At 51.2% G+C, this 11,648-nt stretch overlaps 4 protein-coding genes across 4 annotated transcripts; 2 read left to right on the plus strand and 2 right to left on the minus strand.

Annotated features, from left to right (window-relative positions):
- Positions 1 to 298: 298 nt before the first annotated feature.
- On the minus strand, positions 299 to 3,455 carry AKAW2_41291A (HET domain-containing protein; the record flags this gene model as incomplete). The annotated part of the gene is made up of 3 exons (XM_041689714.1): positions 299 to 1,125; positions 1,180 to 3,328; positions 3,381 to 3,455. The coding sequence occupies 3 exons, from the start codon at positions 3,453 to 3,455 to the stop codon at positions 299 to 301; spliced, it is 3,051 nt and encodes a 1,016-aa protein (XP_041543371.1).
- Positions 3,456 to 5,396: 1,941 nt separating this feature from the next.
- AKAW2_41292S (uncharacterized protein) lies at positions 5,397 to 7,022 on the plus strand (the record flags this gene model as incomplete). Its single annotated transcript, XM_041689715.1, has 1 exon — positions 5,397 to 7,022. The coding sequence occupies one exon, from the start codon at positions 5,397 to 5,399 to the stop codon at positions 7,020 to 7,022; it is 1,626 nt and encodes a 541-aa protein (XP_041543372.1).
- A 180-nt stretch (positions 7,023 to 7,202) lies between these two features.
- SWD2 (WD-repeat containing protein SWD2) lies at positions 7,203 to 8,430 on the minus strand (the record flags this gene model as incomplete). The annotated part of the gene is made up of 3 exons (XM_041689716.1): positions 7,203 to 7,984; positions 8,038 to 8,263; positions 8,326 to 8,430. 3 exons carry the CDS (start codon positions 8,428 to 8,430, stop codon positions 7,203 to 7,205), a joined length of 1,113 nt encoding a protein of 370 aa, XP_041543373.1.
- Positions 8,431 to 9,120: 690 nt separating this feature from the next.
- Positions 9,121 to 10,252, plus strand: OAC1 (putative mitochondrial oxaloacetate transporter (Oac); the record flags this gene model as incomplete). The annotated part of the gene is made up of 5 exons (XM_041689717.1): positions 9,121 to 9,137; positions 9,211 to 9,285; positions 9,371 to 9,500; positions 9,555 to 10,026; positions 10,077 to 10,252. 5 exons carry the CDS (start codon positions 9,121 to 9,123, stop codon positions 10,250 to 10,252), a joined length of 870 nt encoding a protein of 289 aa, XP_041543374.1.
- Positions 10,253 to 11,648: the final 1,396 nt, after the last annotated feature.

An 11,648-nucleotide genomic window follows, 5' to 3' on the forward strand; every position in this document is an offset into this window, starting at 1 on the left:
GGGGCAGGATACTCAAAGAGGGACGGAAAGTTGGCGAACAATAGTGCTTACCTCCAGTGTGTGACTGTCCAGCGTTAATATAACTGCATTTATATTACGTGATTGCCAGATCAATGTCTAACGGATTGCACGTTAAGTCTGACCTTTCTACATTCCAATACTCTAGGCTGCGCAAAAAAAAAAGCCGGGCCGTTCGAGACGTTATTAGTCTTATGCTAGACAAAACGATATCGTGGACCAAAGAGTTCTTTGTTCTCCTTCCCAATATTGCCCAATTTCTTGTATCCATAACACAAGTCTAGCCTAGCTTTATCTCTGCCCAAACATCACCGCGAAATGCAGCCTGAAAAGCCTTCCCCAAGCCTGCTCTCTCCCAAAGTCCGTGCTCTTCTTTTCTCTCCAGGAGCAGCACATAGTACACGTCCCATTCCGACTCCTCCCGCTCCTTGGGAATATAGTACGTCCAAGTGGGACATTCATCCATGGTGAATCCTTTTGCCTCCGACAATGCAATGAAGGTACACATATGACCATGTCGCTTAGCAGCACTCTCCTCATCTAAAACAATACTCCCGCACCAATCTCCCTCAGTATCGACGATATCACACCAACGCAGTCCAGCGCCTAAACCCTTGGCTACGGGTATCTTGCAAGGATCTCGAGCCATCACATACAGCTCGCTACGCCACGTGCAGAATTGGAGAATTGGCATGAACCGCGGGGTCTTCGATGATTTCTTCTTGCGTCCTACCTTTCTTCGAACCACCCCGAAGGGACTGTCAGGTATAATTGCAGCCAGTTCTGTGTCATCGTGAGGTATACTATCTGATATTAGACGTCCGTAATTATCCATTCTAGGCAGACTTTGGGAATTGATTGTGGCGTGCATTGGTGGTCGGGGAGCGTAGTGATATAACTTGTCACCATGTAGGGCTTTACCCTGTCGATTCAGTTCGGGATCATTCGAGCTAGAATCAGACCCTACAGGCACTGTCCTCTTCGAATTATGAAGTCTGTAGTGTTTGTTCGTCCTGTATGCGTATTTGTGGGTGTTGCGGTGTCTTTCACCATTACGGCGACCTCGTGAGACCTTTTCCGACATGGAGTGATATGCACCCCAGCTTCCTACAAATTGGTTTAGTAGTCCAATACTCAAGCGTTTTCTACCAAATTACTGACCAGATTCTGTACCCGTTGCGCCTTCTGACGTATCCTCGCGAGGATGGCGTCTTGAGGGGTCTCGACCTTTCGATGGCGAAGACCTCGAGGAATCCGAGTCGGAACTGGACGGATCACCTTGAGAAAGGTTTGACGATCGGCTTTGCCGAGTATCCTCAAAATAATCAGCCCGTCTTCTCGACGATCCGTTTCTAGCCTCTGAATGCCGCGACTGGGAGCTGAGAGAGCACGGTGCTGGATAGCCTCCCCAGAGCCCATCTCGTTTGGCCTGGGGTGCTGGATCAGAACGTGGCTTAGAATCCCTCGATATAAAATCCCACAACGGTTGCAAACGCCCTTTCTGATCGCGAACATGCCACTGGATCCAAGTGTGGGAAACGAGCCATTCTTGAATGTTTCCTGAACAACTTTCCAACATCCCCGGTTGATATTCCGTTCTTGCCCCTATCCACCCTGCCCAGGCCCAAGTGGGAAATTCCTCGCCCCGGAGATAATCGTGCTCTGCTCGACAGGTACAGTTCCCCTGGTCGTCAACGGTACAAGTCTGTTGTCGAATTTGTGACCCGCGACCTGGTTTTCGCCAACTCGAAGCCTCTGACAGGCTCCACAATAGGGCTAGATCAAAGTGAGAGGCTGGCAGACCAAAAACGAATGTGGTATTCATATAACGTTCTAAAAGCCACGACACGCCACGAAAGGCAGCGAGTGCATCACGTTGGTTCGTCAGATGACGCCCCGAATACATTCTGACGTACGACATGTAGGACCATAGAGGCCGGCTTTGCAACAGCTGCAGTGTTCGCAGTGGAGAGGTGATTGGATCGAGCGACAGCCCTTTGCTACGTCCATCCGTGTGAATGTCCTGTGAGATGCTGATCTCCCGGCATTGCCAATAAGCGCGACCCTCAGCAAAAATGAGACAGCGGCGCGACAGAATACGTTCTTGAAAGGTCCAAGCACGCTTACTCCAGATCGAATCGCCGATAACCGCTTCCAATGGCCTTGATACCATGAGGCGAACGCCAGGACCACATTCAGCATTCATAGGCTGTGAATCAACCTCGTTCAGATCCTCAGGGTCAAATACCGAAGCCATAGCCTCCCGTGGACTTGCCACCGGTCGCATGGTTCGTAGGACCGGTTTCACTGCACGAAGTCCAACGGAGGAATCCTCACCGTCAGCGGCACAGATGGTGAATTGGGCATTGCCGTACACCAGATGCATTGCGCTGGCGTTCAATTGCCAAGAGCTTTTGCTATCTTGGACAATACAAAGTGAATCGATCCAAAGATAACGGTAGCCCAATCGGCTGACAAGCAGCATTGCATCTTGTATCGTCCGTGGCAGTCTTTCCCACGCCGTCTCAAGCCCCCCGTGCAGAATATGGGTCATGACTGTTCGACGGTTTGTGGTATATGTGGGCTCGTCCTGCACCTTCTGGCCCCAGACATAGCTGAGGGCCACATAAGGCTCGGGTGATCCATCCTCTTTCAAGGGCAGTGACTTGAGCTGCATGTCTGCCACATCGACAACCCCGAAATAGGATTGCTTGATGAGATTCCTGAACTCCCCATCGCTACCATGATTGTCTCGGCATAGCTCGTGGTCTTTCACACACAGGTCAATCCAACTCTTGATCAAGGCCTGTTTCTCCTTCCGATCCCCAAGACTCCGGCCTAAGAAATGATTGCCTTTCCGATACTTGGCGGAGGCGTCGGAATTAGGTTGCAGAGGGTCATGGGGCGCCACCAGCATCAAATAAACCTCCCGCCGGCTACCTGAGATCTCCCCCCAACTCAGTTTCATTCGGCGGGTCTTATTAACAAACCCTTTCCCACTTTTCTGGGGCGCTCTTCCGTGGACTTCCCAGGAAAGTGAGCAAGACGTATCATCATCAATGTTCTTCCCATACCGGTTAATTGCCCGGTATATCAGGTCGCAGAGTGGACAGGTTTGCCGTCGCTCCTTAAGCCTCTGTAAGGTACTGAAGTGCTCCCAGTTCCGACCTGACTTGACTCGGAACTTCCCCTCGGATTTTGTCGGCTGGTAGTGTTGAGCGGTGGACATATGGATCAGTGAAGGTCCTGCTTCGATTATGAATTTGTCGACTGTGAGCTCGAGGCCCCGGCATTGGTCACACAGCAAGGCCTATCCGGAATGTGAGCGTTGAACCGTGTGGCGCCATTGGGGACCCTATTACCGTCTGTTCGTCTTTGCCATCAGACACCAAAGTGGTACTGAAGGCATCTTCCGGCTCATAACATTCCTCGGCCATGTTTGGTTCCGGTTATCGCCCGAGTGGGGACGGGGAGAGAGGCAGGTAAGTAAAGTTAGTTGCGAAGGTGGCGGGTTTGCGACCATCAGCGGTGTTCTTCATGTTTGCTTTTGGCGCCCCTCCGTCGTATCAACTGCTAAGACTCCTGCTGCCCTACCCAACGCCGACAGGGGTCGGGTAGCCACACCGTGTTTGAGCTAGAGCCGATTATCATCACTTTAGCCCAGCGCCTCTGTCATCACTGGGTAGTGCTATGAACAATTCTCTCGGTTGTTTTCTAGATGACGATCACTGCAAACTCTTGAATCTTTTTGAGACATCTCCGTAGAATGCCCCAACTTCGTCAACTATTATCCGACCTCACCAGAATGTAATCCAGCATTTTCCGCCACGTCCACCGATGATTAGCACTGTAGCAAACAGCCCAAGCTTCTTAACTATCAGGAGTCTTACTGACTCTATCAACGCAAGACAGCACATCACATCTGCCGGTTGCGGTCTAGTCTCCCTGTGGATCACAATATTATCAATTGCATGCATGCATACGGGCCGATCAATGACAGACTGAGACTCCCGCCACGGGGACGACTTTAGACTCTATAAACTCTGCGCCAAGCTTGGAGGTTCTATCATGATAGATACAGGATGAATTAGATCGTCCTGGCGTATGTGGTCTGCTCAAGAGCATAGTTCTAGTTTCCGGTCACCTAGTACCCTGAATTTGCCGCTCGCTCTGCAGAGCCCAGATCTAGTAGTAAGGGCTCAAGAGTACCATTCAGTAGGCGGTGGTAGACTCAATCAAGCTGCTGCCTTGTTGTTCCTTAATACCTTACTACTCACATAACATCACCTTTCGCCTACATCTAAGCCTTTGGCCCTCATACCTCCTACCCCCTAACCCCAACCACACTCCCTCTCCCCAGACACGCACTCCCTACAGATCCAACAGCACTCACACCCGCTGACTTCGCAACTTGTATCCCTGTTGACTTACTATATATATTAATCAATCTTCAGTATAAACCATTATTTGATACCATTTTATTCACATTCCAGATATTGTACCATTAAAATTTCTGGCCACCCTCATTTGCAAGCCGGGGGGGGCGCTCTCTAACTTTCCCCGCTAAGGTTTTGGCAGTGGGCTGAGAAAACGATTGTTGTGTGTTTCAATGTCAGTGGAATTTCGAGACCGACTGTACGTATTCGGACTTTTATGTAGAAGACCTTTTTCTTTTCCCCCCCTAATCTTCCTGATAATCTTATGACTGATCGAACCCACTATGGATGAAACAGCTAGCTATGCCGGTGCTTCACCGTTTGAAGCAATTAAAATGGCCCTGAACGCCTCAAATTCCTCAACCCTCAGTAACTACATGAAGCTATAAATAATGCGTACTACGACGTCGGTAGGTCGTTGCCATGGCTAAGTACAATCAATTAACAAACAAAGAGAGCCCAGCAAAGCAAAACACAGCGAAGCCATGCAATCGGGGTGAGTGTGAACCCATCTACCCAGCGTCATCAGCGTGTATTCCCATGGCCCCGACGTCTACATGTTCCTGGTTCGGGCCGGGTCAATCCGATTCAGGGTCCAGTTCGACCTGGCTGAGCTTAAGTCATACTACCGTTAACGTTAACTAACTAGTGGTGACTTCCCGCACAACCCCCATAGAAACAACTTCTCCATCCGCACGCGAGGGCCACCATGAGTGACCAGTCCGGCGCCGAGCATCGTCTCCAACAAGGCCTGCTTACCCAGTGCAGTGCCATGACTCACGAAAAATTCCGTCGGTTTCCATGATTCCATCTCCCCTAACACGTCAACATCAACAACACCACTTCCACCATTCCTTTTTTTCGCCCTTAACGAACCCAACCCACCCGCAATTCAAACCCCCCAGCTAGCTCAAGCAAAGACAACGTGAGCGACCACCCACCATGGCGCATTCCGGAAACCAAGTCGACGACGTTGTCGCCGCTTCTAGCGAGATCGAGATCTCTGCCTTCCAAGTCAGTCGAGAGCTCTCGGCGTCCCTCCTCGCGCGATGTCGATCCCTCCTCGCCGAGATTAGCGAGTTCCAGGCCCTTTTGGTGGAAACCCAACGGAACCCCCAGATCGTGGAGGTGCGATCGTTGAAATCGAATGTGCTGTCGGAGTTGCGCACGTTGGAGAAATTAGGCGCGCAGGTGCAGAACCTGCCTGAGGCGACGAAGGGCGATGGCGATGGGGAGGATAATAATAATAATAATACCGATGTTGGAGCGACTGATGGCGATGACTCGGCGGCGAGAAGACTGGTTCATACGTTGAAGTCCTCGAATTTACCGTTTTATGAGGCCGTTTGGGCCATTGCGAAGAATACGTGTCGTGGGTTGGTTGCGTTTGGGAAGAGGTTTTATTGGGGGCATGATGGTGATAATGGGGTTTCGGAGAAAAAGTCCGGGAGGGATAAGAAGAAGAGTGTGTTTGTGGATATTATTGCTGATGATGGGGAGGAGTGGGTGAAGGTGTCTACGGTTGCGGAGTCGAGGTTGTTGTTTGAGATGGCGGAGAAGGGGTGGGAGGCTGATTCTGAGAGTGAGGATGGGGAGGCTCGGACGGTTCTACGGAATCATGATGGGGATAATGGTCATGTGGAGGACGATGAGGATGAGGATGAGATTGAGCTGGTGAAGCTGGCTAAAGATTTGAGGACCGCGGCCAATGCTACGAGAGTCAGGTATAGACATCCTCGGCTGCGGTTTGTGGCGCCGAGGATTCGCGAGGGAAGCTGTGCGGAGATTGATGATCTTTTGAAGATTATTAGAGGCTATGGGATTAAAGTGGATTGTGGTGACAAGGCATATGCTGTGACTGGTACACAGGAGGGCTTGTCCCACCTCCTTCCGAAGCCGTTCAAACACTTCACTTCCACTATCAATGTTGACTGCACATTAATGCTTGCTGCGGTCTCAGATCTCTCGCATTACAAACACATCACCCAGTCTCCGCAGCATCATAAGGCCATCAATCGACAGATCGCCGTGGAGCATGAGCGACCTCTGTTGCCCACGGAGCTGTGGCCTGCGATGGATGCTTATGAACTAGTGTGTGTCGAGGAGGCTGCAACACGGATGAAAGAGATCGTCAATATCATAGGCACCGAGACTGAAAAGTTGCGCATGGAGATTCTGCTCGGCGAGCCCCCTTACGATACATATAGCCGAGAGGATCTCATCAAGAAATACCAGGAGCTGTCCGATTATGAGATACCGGCACACTGGAAGATTCCCGTCAAGACGGTCGAAGCGAAGTCGGTGATTGCATCTGCGAGAGACACAGCAAAACTGCCGCCCGTCTATCAGAAGGTGGCCGAGAACCTCTCCGATATCAACTATAGTGTGTTTCTGTACGGATGGGCTGCGGGACTGGCGACGATCTCCAGCAATCGGACCGTGGTCAAGGAGATTGAGTCCATTATCGAGAAGCACAGAGATGGGGATGACGGCTTGGAGGGACCTCTTATCTGGGTGTGTGATACTGCCAGGAGCTTGATAGGCAAAGAAAAGAATCGAAAGAACTAGACCAACTAGTTCGAAGACTCTAACGTTAGATCGGACGACGACTAAAATGATCGAGCATTCAGAGTCGTCTACATCAGACAGCATTTCTTTTCAATTCTTGCAATTAGTGGTGTTTAGACCAGCAGATCTCATCGCTGTTGTCGGGGTCGTCTCAGCAGGTGATGGGGGCATGGTGGCTCGCTACTTTTCAGAAGATCTGGAAGGGTCCTCTGGAAGCCAGAAAACAGTCTCTTTGTCGGCAGACGCAATCATGTTGTACCTCGGATTGTATTCGACGATGGCAGTCCGTCCGCGATGTGATAGTCTAGTCATTGGCTGCAATAGACCGTTTGGCTCTGGAGGAGATTGTTGTAGATCCCACACTAGCATGTCGGAATGATCTCCCGAACCACCAACCACGTATCGCCCGTCGGGTGAGAAGCACGCATCTCCCTGACCGAGAGGCTTCCCGGTTGTCGATACCGGTGCAGCTCTCCCGGGTGATCCGGCTTTGCCTACCAAGAAGGCCTTAACGGTGCCCTCGAAAGCATCGAGAATGAAATGTCCATGGTAGTCGGTTCCGACAAGCAAGTGCTTGCCATCATTGGAGAATTCCAAGCGAGTCCACCCTCTACCTCGGGTAGAAGGCGTATACCGTTCTTCGTACGGCGCAAGATCGAAGCTGGAGAAGGGAGCTTTGTCGTAGTTACGGAGGTCGTAGAGAAGGACTGATGCGGTTGATTGGGAGGCAATGGCGATGACAGAGGCGGACGGGTCGAAGGCCACAAGGTATGGAGTTGCGAGTTTCAGCTTTCCTTGCGCATTGCGAGAGCCGAGATCCCAGAGAGCAACGGTGTCGTCCTTGGAGCATGAGATGAAGGAGTCGCTGCCCGGAGACAGAGCTAAGCAAGTGACTTTGTCGGTGTGGCCCTGGAAGTAGCGAATGTAGCCTTCATTGTGAAGGTCCAACAAGCGCAAGGAATCTAGGTCGGTCAGAATGAGGGACACGGATGGAGGTGCGTGGCAGCAGACATACCATCAACCTTGGTGCTCGCATGAAGGACCTGGCGACTGTGGTGGGTGAATCTGGCTAGATGGGCGCCGTACTTTTTGCTGGGGACCGACTTTGTAGATTTTCCCTCCTTGATGTCGAAGACCTGGATAGTTTCATCATCGCCGGATGCTACCAAGTAATCACCCTGGTCATCAAAGTCTAGCGACGTCACATAATTGGAAGTATCCTGCTTGGGGCCTCGAAATGCCTATGATGGAAGAAACCGATAATTAGATGAGCGCCCCGGTCCACAAGAGCCATTGGACTAACCTTGGTAGGACGGAAGCTACGAATGATATCCGAGACCTTCTGGCATTGCAGGATTGGCTGCTGAGGCTGTGGTTGCGCCGTTGGCTGTGGTTGACCTTCCGCCATAATTCTTTGACTTGACTAGGTAGATAATGGATAAAGTGCGATTGCGGGGAATAGGATGCAAGTTGTCAGGATGTCCACGATCTTTAAGCTAGCTTACAATCCAGACAGATCCTTTTGCTTCTACCCGGCTATTTCTCCGAGATTCCTCGACCTGCAAGGATTCCACCCAAACTGACCCGAGTAGAGAAGTAGTCAAGGTCGTCACTTGGGGGAAGCAGACGCGCCTAACGATGGATTTTGACGCGTTTGACCGACTTCTGCGGGGTAATATTGTTCCGGCCCGACGCTTATCATCGGCAGTGGAGATGCCGATTGGCCGAGGTCGGAGGCTCTGGACTGCAAAGTGCGGATCCCGTGGCCAATTACTAACCAATTATCGGCTGCGGAAACCAATCCGAGCGGCGTTGGAACTGTCGGAGGGAGGCTTGAATGGCGGAGCGAATCTCACGGCATGAACACCTCAGCTCTGACACCGTTTTGACTTTCTGACAAGTCCATCGCTCACCCTACTCTTCCACTGCACCGTCACTGAGTCTGTCATCTTCCCCTCCTGGGGCACTCAGCATCGCTTCACGCAACAGCCAGGTCGTCTCGATTCTACCGGCGCCCTTGTCGGCCTCGCTTTTGCCCTTCCGCGCGCAGACTCGGTCCACTCCCCTCCGTTAGCGGAGACGAATCTGAACAGATACAATGTCCACAACAACAGGGTACGTGGTGGTGGTGGTGCCTCCAAAATCATCAGATTACGGTCGCGTTAACGCATTCTATCGTTCTCTATAGAGCATTCATCGCAGGAGGTGTTGCAGCATGCGGAGCAGTGACGGTCACTCACAGCTTTGAGACGGTCAAGATTCGGTACAGTCTTCCTCCCCTATTCGGAGTGTCGCGGATTACTCCTCGTCAGCTGTGTCGCCGGATGCTAATTGGTATTATACGAAAGTCTGCAACTGCAGGGTGAACTGCAGGCCAAGCAGGACGCTGCCAAGAAATACCGGGGTGTCTTGCACGGTGTGAAGGTTATTCTACAAAATGAGGGTCCCCGCGGTCTTTTCCGGGGAATAGGCTCGGCTGTACGTTCATATGTCAGCAACTCACGGTATTTGTATAGCTAACAGCCGCTGCAGTATATCTACCAAGTCCTGCTCAATGGTTGCCGTCTGGGTTTCTACGAACCGCTGCGCAAGGGTCTGGCAACCACGATATACCAGGATGCTCAAGTTCAGTCTCTGGGTGTTAATGTCATCGCCGGTGCTGCGTCTGGTATCATCGGAGCTGCTGCGGGTTCGCCCTTTTTCCTGGTCAAGACTCGCCTGCAATCGTTCTCCCCGTTCCTTCCCGTCGGCACCCAGCACAACTACAAGAACTCGTTTGATGGTCTGCGGAAGATCCACTCGACGGAGGGAGTTTCTGGCTTATACCGTGGAGTTGGCGCGGCGATGGTACGAACTGGCTTTGGTAGTTCCGTTCAGCTGCCTACCTATTTCTTCGCCAAGCGCCGCCTGATGAAGCACCTGGGCATGGAAGATGGCCCAGGTCTGCACCTGGCCAGTAGCACGGCATCTGGCTTTGTCGTCTGCTGTGTTATGCACCCGCCTGGTATGTTCTACGCTTACGACGCGACTGAGCTCAGCTAACTTGTTTTTCAGACACCATCATGTCCAGAATGTACAACCAAACGGGCAACCTCTACAAGGGCGTGTTCGATTGCTTGTTTAAGACGATTAGGACGGAGGGTGTGTTGGCGATTTACAAGGGGTACTTTGCCCATCTTGCACGTATTCTGCCTCACACGGTATGTGATGTTCGACACCCAGTCTCTTAGGCGATGCACTAACCTGGCTGTAGATCTTGACCCTCAGTTTGGCGGAGCAGACCAACAAAGTCATGCGCAGACTGGAGGATCGGTTCCTGTCTGACTCGTTGAAGGAAAACTTGTAGTCACCGTAGTATAATAGCGACATTGGCATACCCCCCCTGAAACTTTGCGACACATATAGAGACGTTTCGGGACATGGTTTTGGTTCTGCATTGTTGAGCAGCTGCAGCATGGCCAGCATTGCGTGATGTGTATGTACATAGGGCGTTCTGTCTTGGGTCGTCATGCTGTGCTCTTAGATTTGGAGATACATTTGGATAAATAGCTTGAATAGATTTGGAGTTGGCCATGCGCAGTACTCGCCTGGTGTTGGAGTACCATATGTGATGCAATCTTCAAGAATCTTTAGGAAAGTTCTGTCGCATGATGAAGAGAAATGCGGACGCGCGAGAACCTCACCGGACACAATATGGGGAAATGAGCAGTTAATGAGGGTTGACCAAAACAGGATGTGGATACAATGGAGCTTATGAAAGGAATTGGGGCAAGCAACTACGCGCACTAGTCAGTGGTTCCGTGTTGAATCAAGCTAGGAATGATGATTGCATTGCTTTCTTCCGTCGGATGCATAAGCTCGGGATCAGACGCGTCGTGTTTGGTGCCGATGGAACTGTCCGTCCACGATCCAAAAGCCGAGAATGTAAACAACGAAAGAGTTCGTCAACGATGTCAAACAAGAACCTTGCGACGATGTTACTTTTCTATCTTGTCCTCAAAGAAAATGAATCTTTGTCCACTGTATAACCACAGATGATCAATGTTGCAGTACTCTCCCGACGCGTCGCAGCTGTAACGTCATCACCGACAGCAAAGACAGGCTGAAAGCCCCCACTGGGGCCAGCTGAAGCCAGCTGGATCTAGAATCAAAGTGGGAAAGAGAAGCAAGGATCCTTCTTCCATTAGGGTCAAAACATCCGTAAATCCGTGGGTGGGTGCAGGCAGCTGCCCAATGTGGATGGGGGGATGCAAGACGCGACGCGTTCAGCACAGACGCTCTTGCTTCTTGGCCGTCGGAGTAACCCAACTCGGGGCTCGGCGATCCAAAATTTCTGTTCAGCTCGGATTAAACCGAGTGGAGATGGCGGATGAGCTCGGCTGATTGATGATGTCGTAAAGAGTACCTAAGCAGACTGCAGGGATTGGTAAGACAGTAAGGTACGGTATAGGTGGGTTGGGAGATGGAGACATGAGACAAGTATCATCATCCAATGATTGGTGTAAATGTATAATGAGAGATGTGAAATCTTATATGATAACTACATATTACTGAAAAGGGATAGAGGGAGAGATTGCAGTGAATGGATTGACAGAATCGATCGAGGGGCTCAAAGATGGGAGTTCG

Source organism: Aspergillus luchuensis, chromosome 4 (assembly GCF_016861625.1).
Source record: "Aspergillus luchuensis IFO 4308 DNA, chromosome 4, nearly complete sequence".
NCBI classification, from domain to species: Eukaryota; Fungi; Ascomycota; class Eurotiomycetes; order Eurotiales; family Aspergillaceae; genus Aspergillus; species Aspergillus luchuensis.